The sequence below is a fragment of the Miniopterus schreibersii genome (assembly GCF_964146895.1).
Source record: "Miniopterus schreibersii genome assembly, chromosome: 1".
In the NCBI taxonomy this organism is placed as follows: domain Eukaryota; kingdom Metazoa; phylum Chordata; class Mammalia; order Chiroptera; family Miniopteridae; genus Miniopterus; species Miniopterus schreibersii.
Genome location: NC_138101.1, coordinates 160,177,212 through 160,194,743, shown reverse-complemented (window position 1 = coordinate 160,194,743; position 17,532 = coordinate 160,177,212). Strand labels below are relative to the sequence as shown.

At 38.9% G+C, this 17,532-nt stretch overlaps 1 protein-coding gene across 1 annotated transcript in view; it reads left to right on the top strand.

Moving 5' to 3' along the window:
- Positions 1 to 17,532, top strand: part of HERC1 (HECT and RLD domain containing E3 ubiquitin protein ligase family member 1) — a 166,598-nt gene that overhangs the window by 142,716 nt on the left and 6,350 nt on the right. Inside the window, exons 62-76 of the mRNA XM_081157121.1 lie at positions 112 to 177; positions 338 to 463; positions 1,343 to 1,481; positions 4,661 to 4,842; positions 5,526 to 5,681; positions 6,470 to 6,592; positions 7,570 to 7,672; positions 8,907 to 9,076; positions 10,380 to 10,518; positions 12,452 to 12,621; positions 13,706 to 13,875; positions 14,158 to 14,323; positions 15,147 to 15,223; positions 16,245 to 16,497; positions 17,267 to 17,419. Coding sequence (XP_081013247.1) covers positions 112 to 177; positions 338 to 463; positions 1,343 to 1,481; positions 4,661 to 4,842; positions 5,526 to 5,681; positions 6,470 to 6,592; positions 7,570 to 7,672; positions 8,907 to 9,076; positions 10,380 to 10,518; positions 12,452 to 12,621; positions 13,706 to 13,875; positions 14,158 to 14,323; positions 15,147 to 15,223; positions 16,245 to 16,497; positions 17,267 to 17,419 — 2,193 coding nt within the window. The remainder of the gene's footprint in view (positions 1 to 111; positions 178 to 337; positions 464 to 1,342; positions 1,482 to 4,660; positions 4,843 to 5,525; positions 5,682 to 6,469; positions 6,593 to 7,569; positions 7,673 to 8,906; positions 9,077 to 10,379; positions 10,519 to 12,451; positions 12,622 to 13,705; positions 13,876 to 14,157; positions 14,324 to 15,146; positions 15,224 to 16,244; positions 16,498 to 17,266; positions 17,420 to 17,532) is intronic.

Genomic DNA, 17,532 nt, shown 5'->3' with positions numbered 1-17,532 from the left:
TTTCTCTTAATATTACCAAGTTCCCTTTTGGAAAGAAGACTTAGTTGTTAGTTAAGAACAGATAAATCTTGATTAAGCAAGATTGATCCTGATGTTTGCTCTGTCTTGCAGGATAACAGTAAATGGATTAATGGCATGGATGAACAAATTATGTCTTGGGCAACTTCTAGACCTGAGGTTAGTAAAGATGAAGACAATTATATGATTTTTCTCAGTAAATCTTCTCATTCTAAATGCTTGTGTGTTTGTGCCCTGGTGTCTCTCATAGAAGCTGGCACACACTTGATACCCAGTGTAAATGGATGAATCTAATTTTGAGGTGATTGTGTTTTTCTAGGACTGGCACCTGGGAGGTAAATGTGATGTCTACTTGTGGGGTGCTGGCAGGCATGGACAACTGGCAGAAGCTGGAAGAAATGTAATGGTACCAGCAGCAGCTCCCTCATTCTCACAGGCCCAACAGGTGACTAACAGGGTAAAGAAATGGAGAAGAAATTTGGGAACTGACAATTCTGATTGCCTAGCTGTCAGTTGTTACTTACTGTGGAATAAACTCTGTCCGTTTCATAGTCTGTTGTAAGGAATCACTAAAGAAAGTCATTATGTTAGAGCTTCCAAATAAAAGCTTTCTGAGGTTTTTATCAGACTTAAGTTTTGCTAATAAGTTTTTAAATTTTTCTTGCTTTTGTGTGTAGTGAATTAATATCTTGATTCATTAGGCCTGATCAATATATATTTATAGAAGTTAAGATTATCCTATTTATTGATTCTTTCTTTGCAGCTATAGACTTACTGGGGTCTTTAGCCAGATTTAATTGACACCCCTTCCCTCTTCTAATAATTGTGTACTATATTTCCAAACCCTTCTTGAGGCAACTGCTTTCTCTTTCATTCTTCTCTACCTCATTAAGTCCCAGAATGTACTATTCTTTCTCCTATGTATCCTTTCCAGTTTCTGCCTCTTGCTGACCTGTAGCCCAGTCTTTAATGTTTCCCCATCATCCTATCCTCTTTCTTCTTTTATCTATTTTGTTGTTAATGTTATTATTTGAACTCTGCACAATTGGCTGAAATCCATGTAAATAACATGGTTCAAACTATCTTAAATAGTATATAAATAGTATATCTTAAATAGTCAAATGAGCCTCATACATCTCTTAATTAAGCAGTTTTATAATAATCAAGGGCTTGTAGGAACCCATAGTCACATTAACCCTTCTCTTGTAGTGAAAAGATAAAAAAATTGATGGTGTCGTAGGTATACATGGAATCATTTTAAATGTTTGCATGTTAAAGCTGTATAATAAAGGATAATACATTTAGTTGTGTGTTTTTATACTAGGTCATTTGTGGTCAGAATTGTACCTTTGTCATCCAGGCCAATGGCACAGTGTTGGCTTGTGGGGAAGGAAGTTACGGCAGATTAGGACAAGGAAATTCAGATGACCTTCATGTGCTGACAGTTATTTCAGCCTTACAAGGTAAAATTACCCTCAATTAAAAGCTGGTCAGAAATTATGGCCTAACTATAGGAATGTTTGCTTATGTTGGAACTTATCTCAAACCTCTGCTAGATAGTCATATAGGGCTTTCACTTACATTGTGGTTCTTGTTTAGGTATGTAGAGCCTTAATTTTCATATTTTAAACTATTGTTTTGCAAATTGCTTATCATAGCAATGCTCAAATTCAATGATATAAAGAACTGTTTTAAGACCCACTGAAAAAAATAAAATGCTTTAAAAGAGCAAAACTATAATTAGGCAACTATTAATAGCAGTAGCAGTCATGCATGTATTTCATTAAAATTAAAAATCAGTTTATATGGATATGTACTTTAAAGGGCTTTAAAGGGCATCTCTGTCAAAGTTCTCTATGACTTGGAAAAAGAATACCTCTGGAGTAACCAGTGCAGGAGACCCTGGCTTATTCCTTAAGTTAACTTTGACCAACTTTGAAGCCTACAAAAAGAGAAAAGAGGGTTTTTTTAAGTAAAAGCATACAACTAACAAGGAGTTCAGAACCAATTCCTGAGTAGCTCTGAGTTCTCTTCCCTGGATCTAAGTATGAAGAGTACAGTAGTGAGGATGGGAGCGCTGGCTGGGTTCCTATATGGTTCTACTACCTCCTGCCTCTAGGACCTTGCACAAATTATTAGACCTCTTTGTGACTCAGTTTTCCCATTTGTAAAAGTGGTGACAATAATATCTGCCTCATAGGTTCTAAGTGAAAATAGAAAATGAGATAATTCATGTAAAGCATTTATAGGAGTAGCTAGAACATAGTCTTTAATGACTGTAACTACTGCTGTAACCCTCCTCTTCCTTGTCACATTATTGTTTAATGTGACAGCTCCCAATTTGTTAGGCTGTTTCTGCAAATTTGATTTAAAATTAAGAAATTCCTCCTCGCCATAGCCATCAGACAGGAGGAAAACATAAAAGGTATCCAAATTGGAAAGGAGGAAGTAAAACTGTCATTATTTGCAGATGACATGATACTGTACATAGAAAACCCTAAAGACTCCATCAAAGTACTACTAGATTTGATAAACGAATTTGGCAAGGTAGCTGGATACAAAATCAACATCCGGAAATCAATGGCATTCTTATACACCAACAATGAACTTTCAGAGAGAGAAACTAAAAAAGCAATACCATTTACCATTGCAACTAAAAAAAGATACCTAGGAATAAACTTAACCAAGGATGTAAAAGACCTGTACTCAGAAAACTACGTGACACTGAAAAAAGAAATAGAGGAAGATTTAAACAGGTGGAAGAAGATACCATGCTCATGGACTGGAAGAATTAATATCATTAAAATGTCTATACTACCCAAAGCAATTTATAAATTTAATGCAATTCCTATGAAAATACCAACAGCATATTTCACAGACCTAGAACAAACATTTCAAAAATTTATATGGAACCAAAAAAGACCCCAAATAGCTGCAGCCATCTTGAGAAAAAAGAATGGAGTGGGAGGGATCACATTGCCAGACTTCAAACTATATTACAAAGCCACTGTAATCAAAACGGCCTGGTATTGGTACAACAACAGGCTTATAGATCAATGGAACAGAACAGAGACCCCAGAAATAGACCCACGCCATTATGGTCAGTTAATATTTGACAAAGGAGGCAAGATTATCCAATGGAGTAAGGACAGTCTCTTCAATAAGTGGTGCTGGAAAAATTGGACAGATGCATGCAAAAGAATGAAACTAGACCACCAACTTTCACCATACACAAAAATAAACTCAAAATGGATAAAAGACTTAAATGTAAGTCACGAAACCATAAAAATCCTGGAAGAAAACATAGGCGGTAAAGTCACAGACATCCCATGTAGTGGACTTTTCACTGATACATCTCCTAGGGTAAGAGAAACAAAGGAAAAAATAAACATATGGGAGTACATCAAACTAAAAAGCTTCTGCACAGCAAAAGAAAACAGCCTCAAAATACAAAGGAACCCCATGGTCTGGGAAAACATATTTGCCAAGGATGAATCTGATAAGGGGCTAATTTCCAAAGTGTACAAAGAACTCATAGCACTCAGCAAGAGAAAGACAAACAACCCAATTAAAAAATGGGCAAAGGACTTAAATAGACACTTCTCCAAAGAGGACATACGGATGGCCAAGAGACACATGAGAAAATGCTCGACGTCGCTAATCATCAGAGAGATGCAAATTAAAACCACAATGAGGTATCACTTCACACCTGCCAGAATGGCTGCCATCAACAAATCAACAAACAACATGTGCTGGCGAGGGTGTGGAGAAAGGGGAACCCGAGTACACTGCTGGTGGGAATGCAGACTGGTGCAACCACTATGGAAAAAAGTATGGAGGTTCCTCAAAAAATTAAAAATGGGGCTGCCGTTTGACCCAGTGATTCCACTCCTAGGAATGTATCCTAAGAATCCTGAAACATTCATCAGAAAGGATATATGTACCCCGATGTTCATAGCAGCACAGTTTACAATAGCTAAGATCTGGAAACAGCCCAAGTGCCCATCAGTAGATGAGTGGATAAAAAAGCTGTGGGACATTTACACCATGGAATACTACGCAGCTGTAAAGAAGAAGAATCTCTTATTCTTTGGGACAGTATGGATGGACCTGGAGAACATTATGCTAAGTGAAGTAAGCCAGGTAGCGAAAGACAAATATCACATGATCTCATTTATACGTAGAATCTAAAGAACTTAATAAACTGATGAGCAGAATAGATTCAATGGCATGGAAGCATAGATGAGACTGATGAATGTCAGAGGGATGGAAGAGGGTGGGTGGGTGGAGGGGGAGAGTAACCAAAGAATTTATGTGCATATATACACAGCTCAAGGACATGGACAGTGGTGGGGAGAGGGACTGGGGAGGGGGAAGGAACGGGGTGGAACGGGTCATTGGGGAGAAAAAGGGACATCTGTAATATTTTAAACAATAATAAAATTAAAAAAATAATATGGACATACAATAACTTCAGATGCTATATATTAAAACAGTAGGTATGCCAAAAAAAAAAATTCCTTTTATTTCTGTAGTACTATTTTGGTATATTTTGATTCTGAGAATATTCTGTAGCAGCTGCAAGTAAAGAGGGGTAGTTTTAACACACAGTAGCTCTTACTGGGTTTCTGCTCTCTTCCAGGCTTTGTGGTGACCCAGCTGGTGACTTCCTGTGGTTCTGATGGGCACTCGATGGCCCTGACTGAGAGTGGTGAGGTCTTTAGCTGGGGAGATGGTGACTATGGCAAACTCGGCCATGGGAACAGCGACAGGCAGCGGCGACCCAGGCAGATTGAGGCCTTACAAGGAGAAGAAGTGGTGCAGGTCAGGCAGGACATGGATAAGTTTGGCTTTGAATGTAAACATACTAATTGTCAAATCAAATTTAGGTAATGGGAAATAATGGTAAAAATATATTACACAATTATTATAAGAGATCCACTGCTTTTGGTTGTTTAGATTGGTTCTTGAACTTGTCAGAAGTTTGAATGGGTTTTGATGTTAGAGTGGATTCCTGAGCCAGCTGCTTGGCACAGGATAGGGTGCTTCAGGTCCTTTTAAGACACATTATGGGTTTTAACAGTTCTTAATAAACGAATAAATGGAAAGTTTTGCCTTCAACCTATCATTATTATTACAAAGGCTGAGTTAACACACGTTTTTTAAAAATCAATTAGTGATCTAAAATAATATTGTAAAATTGCATAGCACCTTTGAGTTTACAAAGCATTTTGCCATTCATTATTTCATGTAGACTAGGTCATCTGTACACAGGTGAAGAGTAGCAACAGTTCTTCTAAGGTTTGCTGTTTCTCTTGGTCTTCCTGAGGATGGTGAGGTAGATCAGACTTGGGGGAGCAGGACCATTTGGGCAGATAGAACATACTGGTCTTAAAGATCTTGATTTGTCAGTGAAGTTTGTTACTGTACTAATAACCAAAAATGACTGATTTCTTTTTTCTTAGTATCCTCTCTTAAGAAATTTTTTCTCCTTATTCTGTCTGTAGATGTCTTGTGGCTTCAAGCACTCAGCAGTGGTAACTTCAGATGGCAAACTGTTTACCTTTGGGAATGGCGACTACGGTCGTCTGGGTCTTGGAAACACCTCTAATAAAAAGCTTCCAGAGAGAGTGACTGCACTGGAGGGATATCAGATTGGACAGGCAAGGAATAAGTCAATGATACGTTCTATCGGATCATAGTTGCTTATGTGCTTTGTGTGCTCTTAGACACTGTCCTTTCAGGAAGAAAGGAATCACCATTATATTTAACTTCATGCACATTTTGCTTGGCTTAATTGATAGTTTTTCATGATTTTTTTCCTATGTGGAAATGCACATTTTAAGTCAATTTAAGTTGGTCTTATAAGTTTGTTTGTCATATTTGATTCCACATTAATTCAGGATGTGCATATTTTAAAACCCCCTCCATAAAGTGTTAATACAGCTTGATATAAAACCTTTAAACAGTACAGACTTTTGTGACTCCTATCCAGTAAGCTGGAAGTAGATGGCGGAACTGCAGCATCGCTGATAGCTACTGCTCTTAAGCAATAATTGTCCCTGTCCTATACACATTGAGACTTTCTCTAAACAAGGAAATAAGATATTTTTATCTTTTTCTATATTATTCCTTAGTCTTCTCTGGTATGAATGAGTATTTTTGAGTCATATGTGCTTTTTCCCTCATTTGTGCTCTCCAATTCTGAGTTAGCCACAGATATTTGAAGGATTTCACTTTGAAGAAAAATGTTACTTTTTTTCTTTGTGGACATTAGGAATTATTTCTTATTACACATGTTTTAAAAACATATGTAGAAGTTCCTGAAATCAATAAAAATCTTTGGAAACATAGCCAAGTTTTCCTCTGAAGTAGAGAAAAGAGTCCCAGAATTGGGTATATATTTTAAGTATTATGATTTGCCTTACTAAACACCCTGTTATTTCTCCAGGTGGCTTGTGGCTTAAACCACACTTTGGCAGTATCAGCAGATGGTTCCATGGTGTGGGCTTTTGGAGATGGTGACTATGGAAAACTAGGCTTAGGAAATTCCACTGCAAAATCTTCACCTCAGGTCAGTATTATCTTTAACGTATCATTTCAGACAACATACTTTTTGTCTATGTCATTACCTCTTTTTAGTTGGAAACAATTTAAATTTAACATTTATGGTAATCCATAATGAAGTTTAGAAGCTTCTGTTGCTTATTCTTAAATGTTCTGCATTCTATATCTTGATTTTAAATAAGCCATTAATGGCTAAACTGGATGTAAAAATTCTGCAGAGATAAGTGTCTATCTCTCTGTACACGGGCTGAACACTATAGGGACTACCTTCTGTGTAAAGAAGAAATTGTATAAACATCTCCAGGGTGTCTTATGGAGGGAACCATGAACAGTCTTATAGCTGCCATTTCAGTTTATTATTATCACTGAATTATACAGATATGCACCTCTGTTTAATAGAAAGGAAATTTGAGTGCATAAGCAAATAAATTAGAAGCTTATTCACATTATAGAAGATTTCTTGGCTCTACAGAAGACATCTTACACAGTTCTTTTATGTGGATTTTCCTAACATTTTTAATATTTGATTTACAAATATTCAGTTTATATTCAACTCCAGATTCACCATCATATATAGTCTATGATATCCAGAAAATTAGATGGTATTCAGCTAGGGATTCACAAAACCAGGAAGTCCCTCTCTGGGGAACATTTAAAGCAGTTACTGTCATCTCTCAAAGCAGGAAAAGTCTGACTGGGAGCGGCCCCTGGCTTTACATGGTCTTGTGGTAGTCTTTAAATGGCCACAGGTTTTTCTTTTGTTTCTGTGATCCAGAGGAATGTTTCTACTTCACATGAGGTTCTGGGGATTTTTGCCAAATACCCCTGCACACTTCTTCCCCGAAATTCAGATAGTTTGCAGAACAATATGGAAAAATAACATTTAGGAGTGTGAAGATAATTGTTGAGTTTATACATAGCAGTAGGCAAATTTAAGAGTATTTTTTTCCTTTTTAAAGTGTGCCTTACACTTTTATTTTGCAGAAAGTTGATGTTCTTTGTGGAATTGGAATTAAAAAGGTTGCTTGTGGAACTCAGTTTTCTGTTGCATTGACCAAAGATGGTCATGTGTATACCTTTGGTCAAGGTAAGGCATTTTCTAGATATTGCATTGCTTATTTTGTGTACACATATATTATAGAAACATTTGCCTCCCAGTTTTATAGGAAGTGCTCTAAATTGAGTCATTTTTTTTGTTCTGGGTGATGAATGGGTACTATGACCTTTATTCACTAGCTACTTTTCTGTTCCTCTCTGTGAACTGGGTCATAAAGACACTCTCTCCCCCATTGGTGGCCCCTCATGCCATAGCCTTCACTCTTGCTAGAAGAGTTCCTCCAAGGCCCTTCCCCGCCTCCCTTTCGCCGCCTTCACTGTACTGCCACCAACACTGCCTTAGCCACTAGAGTGCCTCTGGATCCTGCCTCACCTCCTAGTCCTTCCAGGGACTGCGGGTTCAGGTCTTAGGAATTCATAGGCTGAGGGTTCAAATCTTGAGGGGCAGAAGGACCTGAGACCATGTTATCAGAAGGTTTCATGGGGCACTGTGGGCTGGAGCCTGGGATGAGGCTGCTGCAGTAGGCAGTTAGAAGTTACTTAATGCTTTGGAAAATACATTTTCAGGACAGTGGTGAGAGTGGAAGTTAGGTTGTAGACGAAACCCAAGCCAGACAGGCCTAGGGGACATGGAGAAACAAGCTAGCCTGCACTTTCTAGAAGTATGGGAGCAAAGGTAAGGAGAGAGGCTGGCTGGAAGTTTGAGGACAAGACAGATTGAATGATATCTTTTCTTAGAACACAAGAACTTTAGGGCCTTTGTGAATTATGTACCAGTCCTCTCAAATATGGGACATAATGCCTCTTGGTTTGAAATAAGCTACTGCCTGGCCAGGTGTGGCTCAGCGGTTGAGCATTGACCTAGGATCCAGGCGACCGGGGTTCGATTCCCGGTCAGGGCACATGCCCGGGTTGCGGGCTCGATCAGTGACTCTCTCATCATTGATGTTTCTCTCTCTCTCTCTCCCTCTCCTTTCCTCTCTCTGAGATCAATAAAGATACATTAAAAAAAAAGAAAAGAAATAAGCTACTAATTTCAGATTTAATTTTATTTTTATGAATAAGGAGACTGACATTTTACAAAGAAGCAGTTTCAAACTTTTTATTCACTCAGTATCCAGTATAACTTCCCAGAATAGCAGCTTTGGCCCCAATGAGTTATATATGTCATTGCCATTCCACCGTAAAAATTAAATGACTTATTAGAAAACATAAAAGGACTATGATGTGTTATCCATAAATTTCCTCTCGTCACTTTTTCTCAGATCGCTTGATAGGCTTGCCAGAGGGGCGTGCTCGCAATCACAATCGGCCACAGCAAATCCCTGTCCTGGCTGGAGTGGTCATCGAAGACGTGGCAGTTGGAGCTGAGCACACACTTGCTTTGGCATCAACTGGAGATGTATATGCCTGGGGAAGCAATTCAGAAGGACAGGTAAGCTTGCTGCTCTCATATTCTAGAGATCTGACAGAATTCTTCATTTGGGAAAGGGATAAGCTAAGAACCTCATAATGTCTACTACAGTGCCTCAGGCACATCACTTTGCCAGGGGACTGATTGTTTTGTCAGTCCAATTGTGCATCGCTCTCTCTGTCTCTCTATTGTGGCCAAGTAAGTATTGTACCATGGTTTTAAAAAGAATCACAGCAAAAAGATTAAGGGGATTAACTAAGTATATGTATGTGTCTATACACATTGATAGGTGCCTGACACATAATAAGCAGCACTTTATAAGTTTTTGCTACTCTCTCATTATTTCTACTACAGTAATATGTGAGATTAGGTACTATGAGCATCAGTTGATCTGGAAAATGGAAAGAATGAAACAATACCTTTATATTTTATAATATGACAGTGTACAAAGTACGTTTGTGTTTGTGCAGGAAGTTTTGTCACCTTCATTATATAGAGGAGTGAACTGAGCCTCTAAGAGGTTGAGGAAAGGCTCAAGGTTGACAGGTTTAGCCTATGCTATATATAGAGGAGGGAGGGACTTCGGTGGGAGATGTCTGAGATGCCTGGAACTATAATGGCTTTCAGCCCTACATGCAGAGCCACATCCCCTTCCTCTATAAATCCTCTCTGGGTCTGGCTGCTGCTAGAGTTAGGTACTCAGGGGCCCTCCCCTCAAGTTCAAGGTCCAGTATTATCCATTTTGGCCCTGTCGTCTCCTCACCAGTGTCTTAATGAGAGGAGAGTTAACATTGAGGACATCTTTGGCAGGTCCCTGACAGGGCCTTGACATGATCCTGTCTAATGAGGTTGTGGTGCTTAGCTGCTGAAACACTGGTTGTCCCAGTCAGACCCTAAGAGCAGAAATCTGGAGAAAAGAATCTGCTTCTGTAGTTGCTTGTTTATTTTTGTACCAGCTAACCATGTTAAAAATCAAGAAATCAATGGGTTTTAAGTAAAAAGCTCTATAGATCATTGTTATTTTTTAACTCTCTAAGAATTCAGTTCCTCTCCAGAAGTGGAATCCAAGGATGTGTTCAGTCATTAAGATTCATCTGCTAGATTTGGAATGGCCTTGTTGTAGCTTAGTTTTTAGGAGACAGTCTGAGCTCTGAGGACCATTCTGATAGAGAAAATCAGAATTCATTTTATTATTTTGATGCTGTGGCTTTGTACAGATGTTAACCTATTTATATCTGCTACCATCTAAGACAGATTTCATCATCTTGGCTTCCTCTCTTCCTCTTTGTAATCAAATTTCTGTATATTTGTAATTTATCCCTAGCTTGGCCTAGGCCACACCAACCACGTTCGAGAACCAACCCTGGTAACAGTTTTGCAAGGGAAAAACGTTCGGCAGATCTCAGCTGGTCGCTGCCACAGTGCTGCATGGACAGCTCCGCCTGTCCCGCCAAGAGCACCAGGTGAGGGATGAAATATCCATGCTCCTGCAGCTTCTCTTTCAGCAGTACCCAGCTGCACTGTCTGCTTGCCAGTTTCAAACTGCATCCAGACATTGTTCTGAAACCGTCAAACCTTCCCCCACACAACCAAAGCACTTTTTGTGCTAGCTGTAAATACTTTCACAGCAAGTTCTCCTGCAACTCCATTATGATGCAGTCCCTCTCTGCACCCCCAAAAGAAGAAAACATATCACTTAGGCAAGCAAAAATTTATAATTTTTGAGCAGAAACTAAGTGTTTTTGTATATAAAAGAAGTGATGGATTGTAGCTGAGGCCTGCTGTTAGGAATAAAGATTAAAAGGCCTGAGACCATTTGTCAAATTCTTCACCCCAGTTAACCATTTGAAACATGAGGTTATCTCTGCATTGGCACAGCAAAAAAGTTGTTGCCATTTTACTTCATGTAGGAAGACTGATGGGCTGTTTCGACCTTTTTGTATTTCTTTGCTTTTAATTTATTATGAAATCCTTGTAGATCTACAAAAATATATAAAAAAAAAAAAATGCATATTTGTGTACTTAATGTGCAACTGTGTACTCTCCTGATTAGATCTATCTTCCATTCCCCACAAATGTAACTATTAATCTTAAGTGTGACATTTATCATTCTTATGCATTTTTTCATATCTGAGCTGTTCCTTTCCCAGATCCTCAAGCCCTTTGTTTCTACCATCCTCTGTTGTCTAAGGCACTAGAATTTCCCTGAAGTGACCTTGTGCCTGGGAGCTCAGCATTCTCTTCCTTTTTTGCTAACTTCTTTGCTTAGCCATAGGTCCTTAGGAAAGACTCCCCATGGAAATTTTTTCTCTTAGATACACCCTAAGAGAGCAAGGCAAGACTACCAAGAAGATTACAAACATGCAGGAGGCAGTTTCTGGTTAATAGGATCCAGAATGAGCAGTACTGCCCTTGCACTGACAATTTCAGGCACTTAGGGCCTCCTACAGCTTCCAGAAGGATTTCCTTCCCACTTCAGGACAGAGGATACACAGTGTGGTGGTTTAAGGTTCAGTCTCTGGAACCACATTGCCTGGCTTGAATCCTGGCTCTTCCATTTATGAGCTGAGTGACCTTGAAACTCGGTTTCCTTGCCTATAAAATGAGGGTAATAATAGCACCTATTATAAAGAGCTATAGGAGTAAATGAATCAGTTCCTGGCTCTTAGAATAGTGCCAAGCATATAAAAGTACTCAATAATTGTTAGCTTTTATTAATAGTAGTAAAATACCTCTAGGAATTGAGCTATACAAATCTTTATTTACAGGAAACACAAATAAGTTGAGTATCTTGTTTCTGCTCCTTTGTGCATTTTTATTAGAGGGTAACCATGGATACAGTCCTGGTAGTCTTTGCTTCTACAGAGCTCTTACTCTTGCAGTAAAAGGCTTTCATGAATCATGCACCTATATCTTTCATTCTGTCATGGTCACTTTCCTTCAGATCCCTAGTAAATGGGGGAGGTTGCCCATTTTCATATTCCAGAACTGCCTGCCTGGTCTTGGCCCACAACTTGTGTTATTATGAAGATGACAGTTATTGAATATGAAAGGAAGAATTTGGGTTTTTCTGGTTTTATGGGTGTGTGAAGGAACTGTTTCAGTTCCATAGTTAAACAGGAAACTAAACTAAAGGAGGAAAAAAATGTCCATAATGATAAATAAAAAAGATGTTTTAAAAACCAACACAAGTTCATCATAAATTAAGGTGAATTGATGGATAGAGAAATTGATAAATATGTGATATAGCACATATAGCAAAATAGTAATTATAGAATTTAAGTGGTAGGGATGGATGTTCATTGTACACTTTTCTGTGTGTTTGAAATTTTTCAAAATACTGAAAATGCAGGTAATGCATTTTCCTTTATACATGTCCCTCTGCTTTCTGGGCAGGTGTGTCAGTACCTCTGCAGCTGGGCCTGCCCGATGCAGTGCCCCCCCAGTACGGGGCACTGAGGGAGGTGAGCATTCACACCGCGAGGGCCAGGCTCCGGCTGCTTTACCACTTCTCGGACCTCATGTACTCATCCTGGAGGTTACTGAACCTCAGCCCCAACAACCAGGTAACATTCCAGCTTGGGAAATAGTGTCCATGATGTGCTTACCCGGTCCGGGCCTTTCTCTCAGCCTTTGAAAAATTCTTTCATGGCTAATACTTTCTACTCTTAGCACCTGAGAGATGTAGAAAAGGCAACAATTCTGTTTCCATTTATTGTTGATTTATGACCGTCCGGATATTGGTAATCATACTGCTAGACACAAAGTAGTTTTCTGTCTCTGTTTTGGTTTGTCTAAACCTCAAGGAAGAATGAATGACTAAGCATATATTTTCTATAAAGACCATTTTATGATTTTAAAACTTAAGCACACAAAGCTGTTAGTACCAGTTAAGGCTGTTACATAAATGTGTACATAGCATTTAGGAGACTTCTTGGACTTCTTGCTCTTCTTGCAGATGTGCATTCTGGGTCCTGTGGAAGGGGAGGTGGGGAAGATAAAGTAAATTAGGCTGATTTAACTGTATTTATGGAAGAGTCTAGAAATACAGAAGGAATCAAGCTGGCTGTGTTTGTTTGTTTAATGTGTAAGCATGCCTACCAAAATGTATATCAGTTTATAAAACTGTTCATCAAAAATCTTTTGGGGAGCCAGTCATGGAGTAGATGAGAGATTTGACAAATCATTGTTAGAAGTAGATAATCAGGTAGGTATGGAAAACTGTGTGCACTAAACAAAGTGTTAGCAAACTGTAATTAGTGGGAGAAATGTTTAATGATATACAGTTAGGTGAGAAAAGCAGTGGAAAATCATATAAACAGTATGATCTCAACAATGCAAAAAATGTATGTCTACATAACATGGAAGGAAGCTGGAAGGGAATCAAAGTGTTAATGGTAGAATCTCCATATGGTAGGATCACAGATGATTTCATTTGTATGTACATGTGTGTGTCTTTTTCTATATTTTCCAAGTTTTTAAAAATAATAATCATTTTATCAGAAAAAATTTTTAAGTGACTAATACTCATACCCAAGTTTATGCTTTTAATGTGAATTTCAAAAACAAATTATATTCTAAAAGTGAAAAGTGTTATTTCTTGTAAGCCTTAGAGTAGACCATTTCTGATAAGCTTGCTTTCTGTTACAGAACAGTACATCTCATTATAATGCTGGAACCTGGGGCATTGTGCAGGGACAGCTTCGGCCTTTGTTAGCCCCCAGAGTCTACACCCTCCCAATGGTGCGCTCCATAGGAAAAACCATGGTTCAAGGCAAAAACTATGGACCTCAAATTACAGTAAAGAGGATATCAACCAGGTTAGCATATGTGTGTATGTTTTGCCAACTAGCTAACTTTTTTTTTTAGGTGAACTTTACTAACTAATCTCTGTAAGCCTTAGCTTCCTCATTTGTCAAAGAGGATAGTAACAGTGCTTACATTAGGACCCAGTGTGGCTGTATTGGGCCTAGCACACTGTTTAGCTGTTGTCAAGCTAGCCTGTTCATTCACTGATGGGAAGATATCTTCAGGTGACCTTTGTGGTGGTTTGGGAAGTTGGTGAAAGTTGTATTTTATTCTGTTTTCCCTTTCTTTTAAAGAGGACGGAAGTGTAAGCCCATCTTTGTCCAAATAGCGAGACAAGTAGTTAAACTGAATGCATCAGACCTTCGTCTGCCTTCCAGAGCGTGGAAGGTTAAGCTGGTTGGAGAAGGGGCTGATGACGCTGGAGGGGTGTTTGATGACACAATCACAGAGATGTGCCAGGTATATTCATTCAGTGTCCCCTGCTGAGTTGCCCACTGAGGTGTTGGCCATTTTACTGTTTCCACTGTTTACTCTGTCAGACATGTTTCCATAAATGTAGCAAGGATGCATTTGTGAACCTTATATAAAGTCATGCTGTTAATGGTGTATAGGTGAGTTGTAGTAAGGATTTGTGAAATGCTTTATGAAGATACCTTACTAAATAAATGTCAGTGCTTAGCCATCTACCAGTGACTCACCATCTGTTGTGCTATAATACTGGCAGGGAAAACAACAATGACACATATTTATATTTATGTAACAGACAAATCCAGGACCACTCATGTGCTCTGATTTATTCTGGTGTTTTTAGAACTACAAGGCTCCAGGTGAATTAGAACAACAAGTCTTAAGCGTTTGGACCAGTTCTTATTTAAGATCTACAGTGGCAGCTTTGCTTCCAGATCAGCTCTGACCTTTTCAGCTTTGCCTGGTATTAGGATTTTTCTGATAAATCCTGTGACTAAAATAACACTTGGCTCTCAGTTATTGAGTCTATTTGAATATCATTATACCCTACTCACAGATACTCCAACTCCTGCCCTGGATTGACTTTTTCATACTGGATTGACTTCACATACTGCAGGGTATTTTCTACATGGGGGAGTTCCTAATTTTATTTTAAATTAAAACTGCAAAAATAATCATAAAGAGATGTCTGGTTGTCACATAGCATTATAAAGTCCTCAAATATTCTCTTTCAGTATGATGTTTAATACAATTAGATCATTCTCTTGATGCATTTCATTTTCATGTCTCAAAAAAGTTTTTCTTTCTTCTGCAGGAACTCGAAACTGGTATTGTTGACCTTCTTATACCCTCTCCCAATGCTTCTGCAGAAGTGGGTTATAATAGGGACAGGTAAGACAGCAAGTGTTTATGGAATGTGAGAAATAAAAATAATAATAATAACTCACATTTATGGAATGTTTACTGTGCGCCAAGCACTGTTCTAAGTGCCGTACGTGTATTATCCCACTGAATCCTCATTATAACCCTAAGGAGTAGAAACTACTGTTATTCTCTTTTCACAGATAAGAAAACAGACATTTTTATTATGACTTGGTATTTAGTATAGGACCAACTCTGATAATATAGAGAGGTAGAGGAAACTCAGACTTGATAATGAAACCTGACCTCTTTTTGTGTTTCTGAAGGTCAGCATGGCCTCTCTTCAAGGAATTTGCTGCATCAGATTTTATTTAAACACTTTGATACACTGTCAAGTCACAGCACTTAGTATTTGTAATTGTATATTACCCCTGTATATTATCCCTGTATTTGCCAAATTTTGAATTTTGTACTTTGTTTCATGTACTTGTACATGATAAATGAAATGATTTTAGGGAATAGGGCATCCTGGAGCAGATAGCTTAAGCATAAGACCATTCACTTGCCCTTTTATGGTTCTTCTAAAAATGATTCAAAATATGGTCACTGTGTTATCTAGAGTAGTAGCTACAGGTCACATATAACTGTTGAGCACTCAAAATGTGGAAATGTGAAGAACTGAATTTTAAATTTTATTTAATTAATTTAAATGGCCACATGTTGGGCAGCGCAGGTCTAGACTACTGCTGTAGCTGTTGGATAACTTTTTTTAATACATATATTTTTAAATATGTTTTTATTTTACAGGGAGAGGGAGAGGGAGATAGAAACATCAATGATGAGAGAGAATCATTAATTGACTGCCTCCTGCACGTCCCCTACTGGGTATTGAGCCCACAACCCAGGCATGTGCCCTGACCAGAAATCAAACTGTGACCTTCAGGTCCATGGGTTGACATTTAACCACTGAGCCACACCGGCCAGGCAGGATAGCTTATTTCTAATAAAACTGAGGACAATTTTGTTTGAAATATTTTCTTTAATTCTGCAGGTTCCTTTTTAATCCTTCTGCCTGCCTTGATGAACACTTAATGCAATTTAAGTTCTTGGGAATTTTAATGGGGGTTGCCATTCGTACAAAGAAGCCTCTGGACCTCCACTTGGCCCCTCTAGTGTGGAAGCAGCTGTGCTGTGTCCCACTCACCCTGGAAGACCTAGAGGAGGTAGATCTGCTCTACGTGCAGACCCTCAACAGCATTCTTCACATTGAAGACAGTGGGATTACTGAGGAAAGTTTCCATGAGGTAACTGCTGGCCAGTCCATGCTTCTGCTGGTGTTGAGCAGAATTTTTTTTGTAAAACTCCGGTATTGTCTTCTGTGTGCTGTCTAGCTGACCCACACCATGTCCCATTGCTGCCCTTAACGTATAAATCCCAACAATTTATTTATTTATTTTTTGTTAATCTTCGCCCAAGGATATTTTTTCCATTGATTTTTAGAGAGAGTGGAAAAGAGGGAGGTGGGGGAGAGATAGAGAGACATTGATGTGAGAGAGACACATTGATTGGTTGCCTCCCACATGTGCCCCTAACCAGAGTAGGGAATCAAACCTGCAACCCAGGTACATGCCTTGACCAGGAATAGAACCCGTGACCCTCCCGTGCTTGGGCTAATGCTCCAACCACTGAGCCCTGTCGGCCAGGACTCAACCCCAGTGATTTAAATAGCTGCTAACAGAGTTGGCTCCAGCACCTAGTGTCTGCTCCTTCTCCTTTAACAATCTTGTGCATGTTAGAGGAGAGGACCAAGAAAACCAAGGTGGAGAGGAAGTCCTGGGACAACCAGAGTTCGTCCAACCTGGTTTAGGGGAGAAAGATTCAGCCTCATTCTTAGTTACAGCCAGATGAGTCAGCATTCCCTGCCAATCAAGTAGCCTGACCAGCTATCTCAATTGCCTTGTTTTCATCCTTAAAAATATTGATGATGTTACTGTCTTTGCTGTATTTGTGTGTAACATACTTTCTGTTGTCATTTCTACCATGTAGTAAAATTCTTTTTCCTTCTGTTCTTAGATGATTCCTCTTGATTCTTTTGTTGGCCAGAGTGCCGATGGCAAAATGGTTCCCATTATCCCTGGTGGAAATAGTATCCCACTCACGTTTTCCAATAGGAAGGAGTATGTGGAGAGGGCCATTGAATATCGACTTCATGAGATGGACCGACAGGTGAGATAAAACATTTCAGGAGGTGCATGTGAATATTTGCCTTTGTCTCCCAACAAGAGCTGAATAGTTACTACCAAATTTTGGCGTTTAAGTTGACTGTGTTGATTCATTTG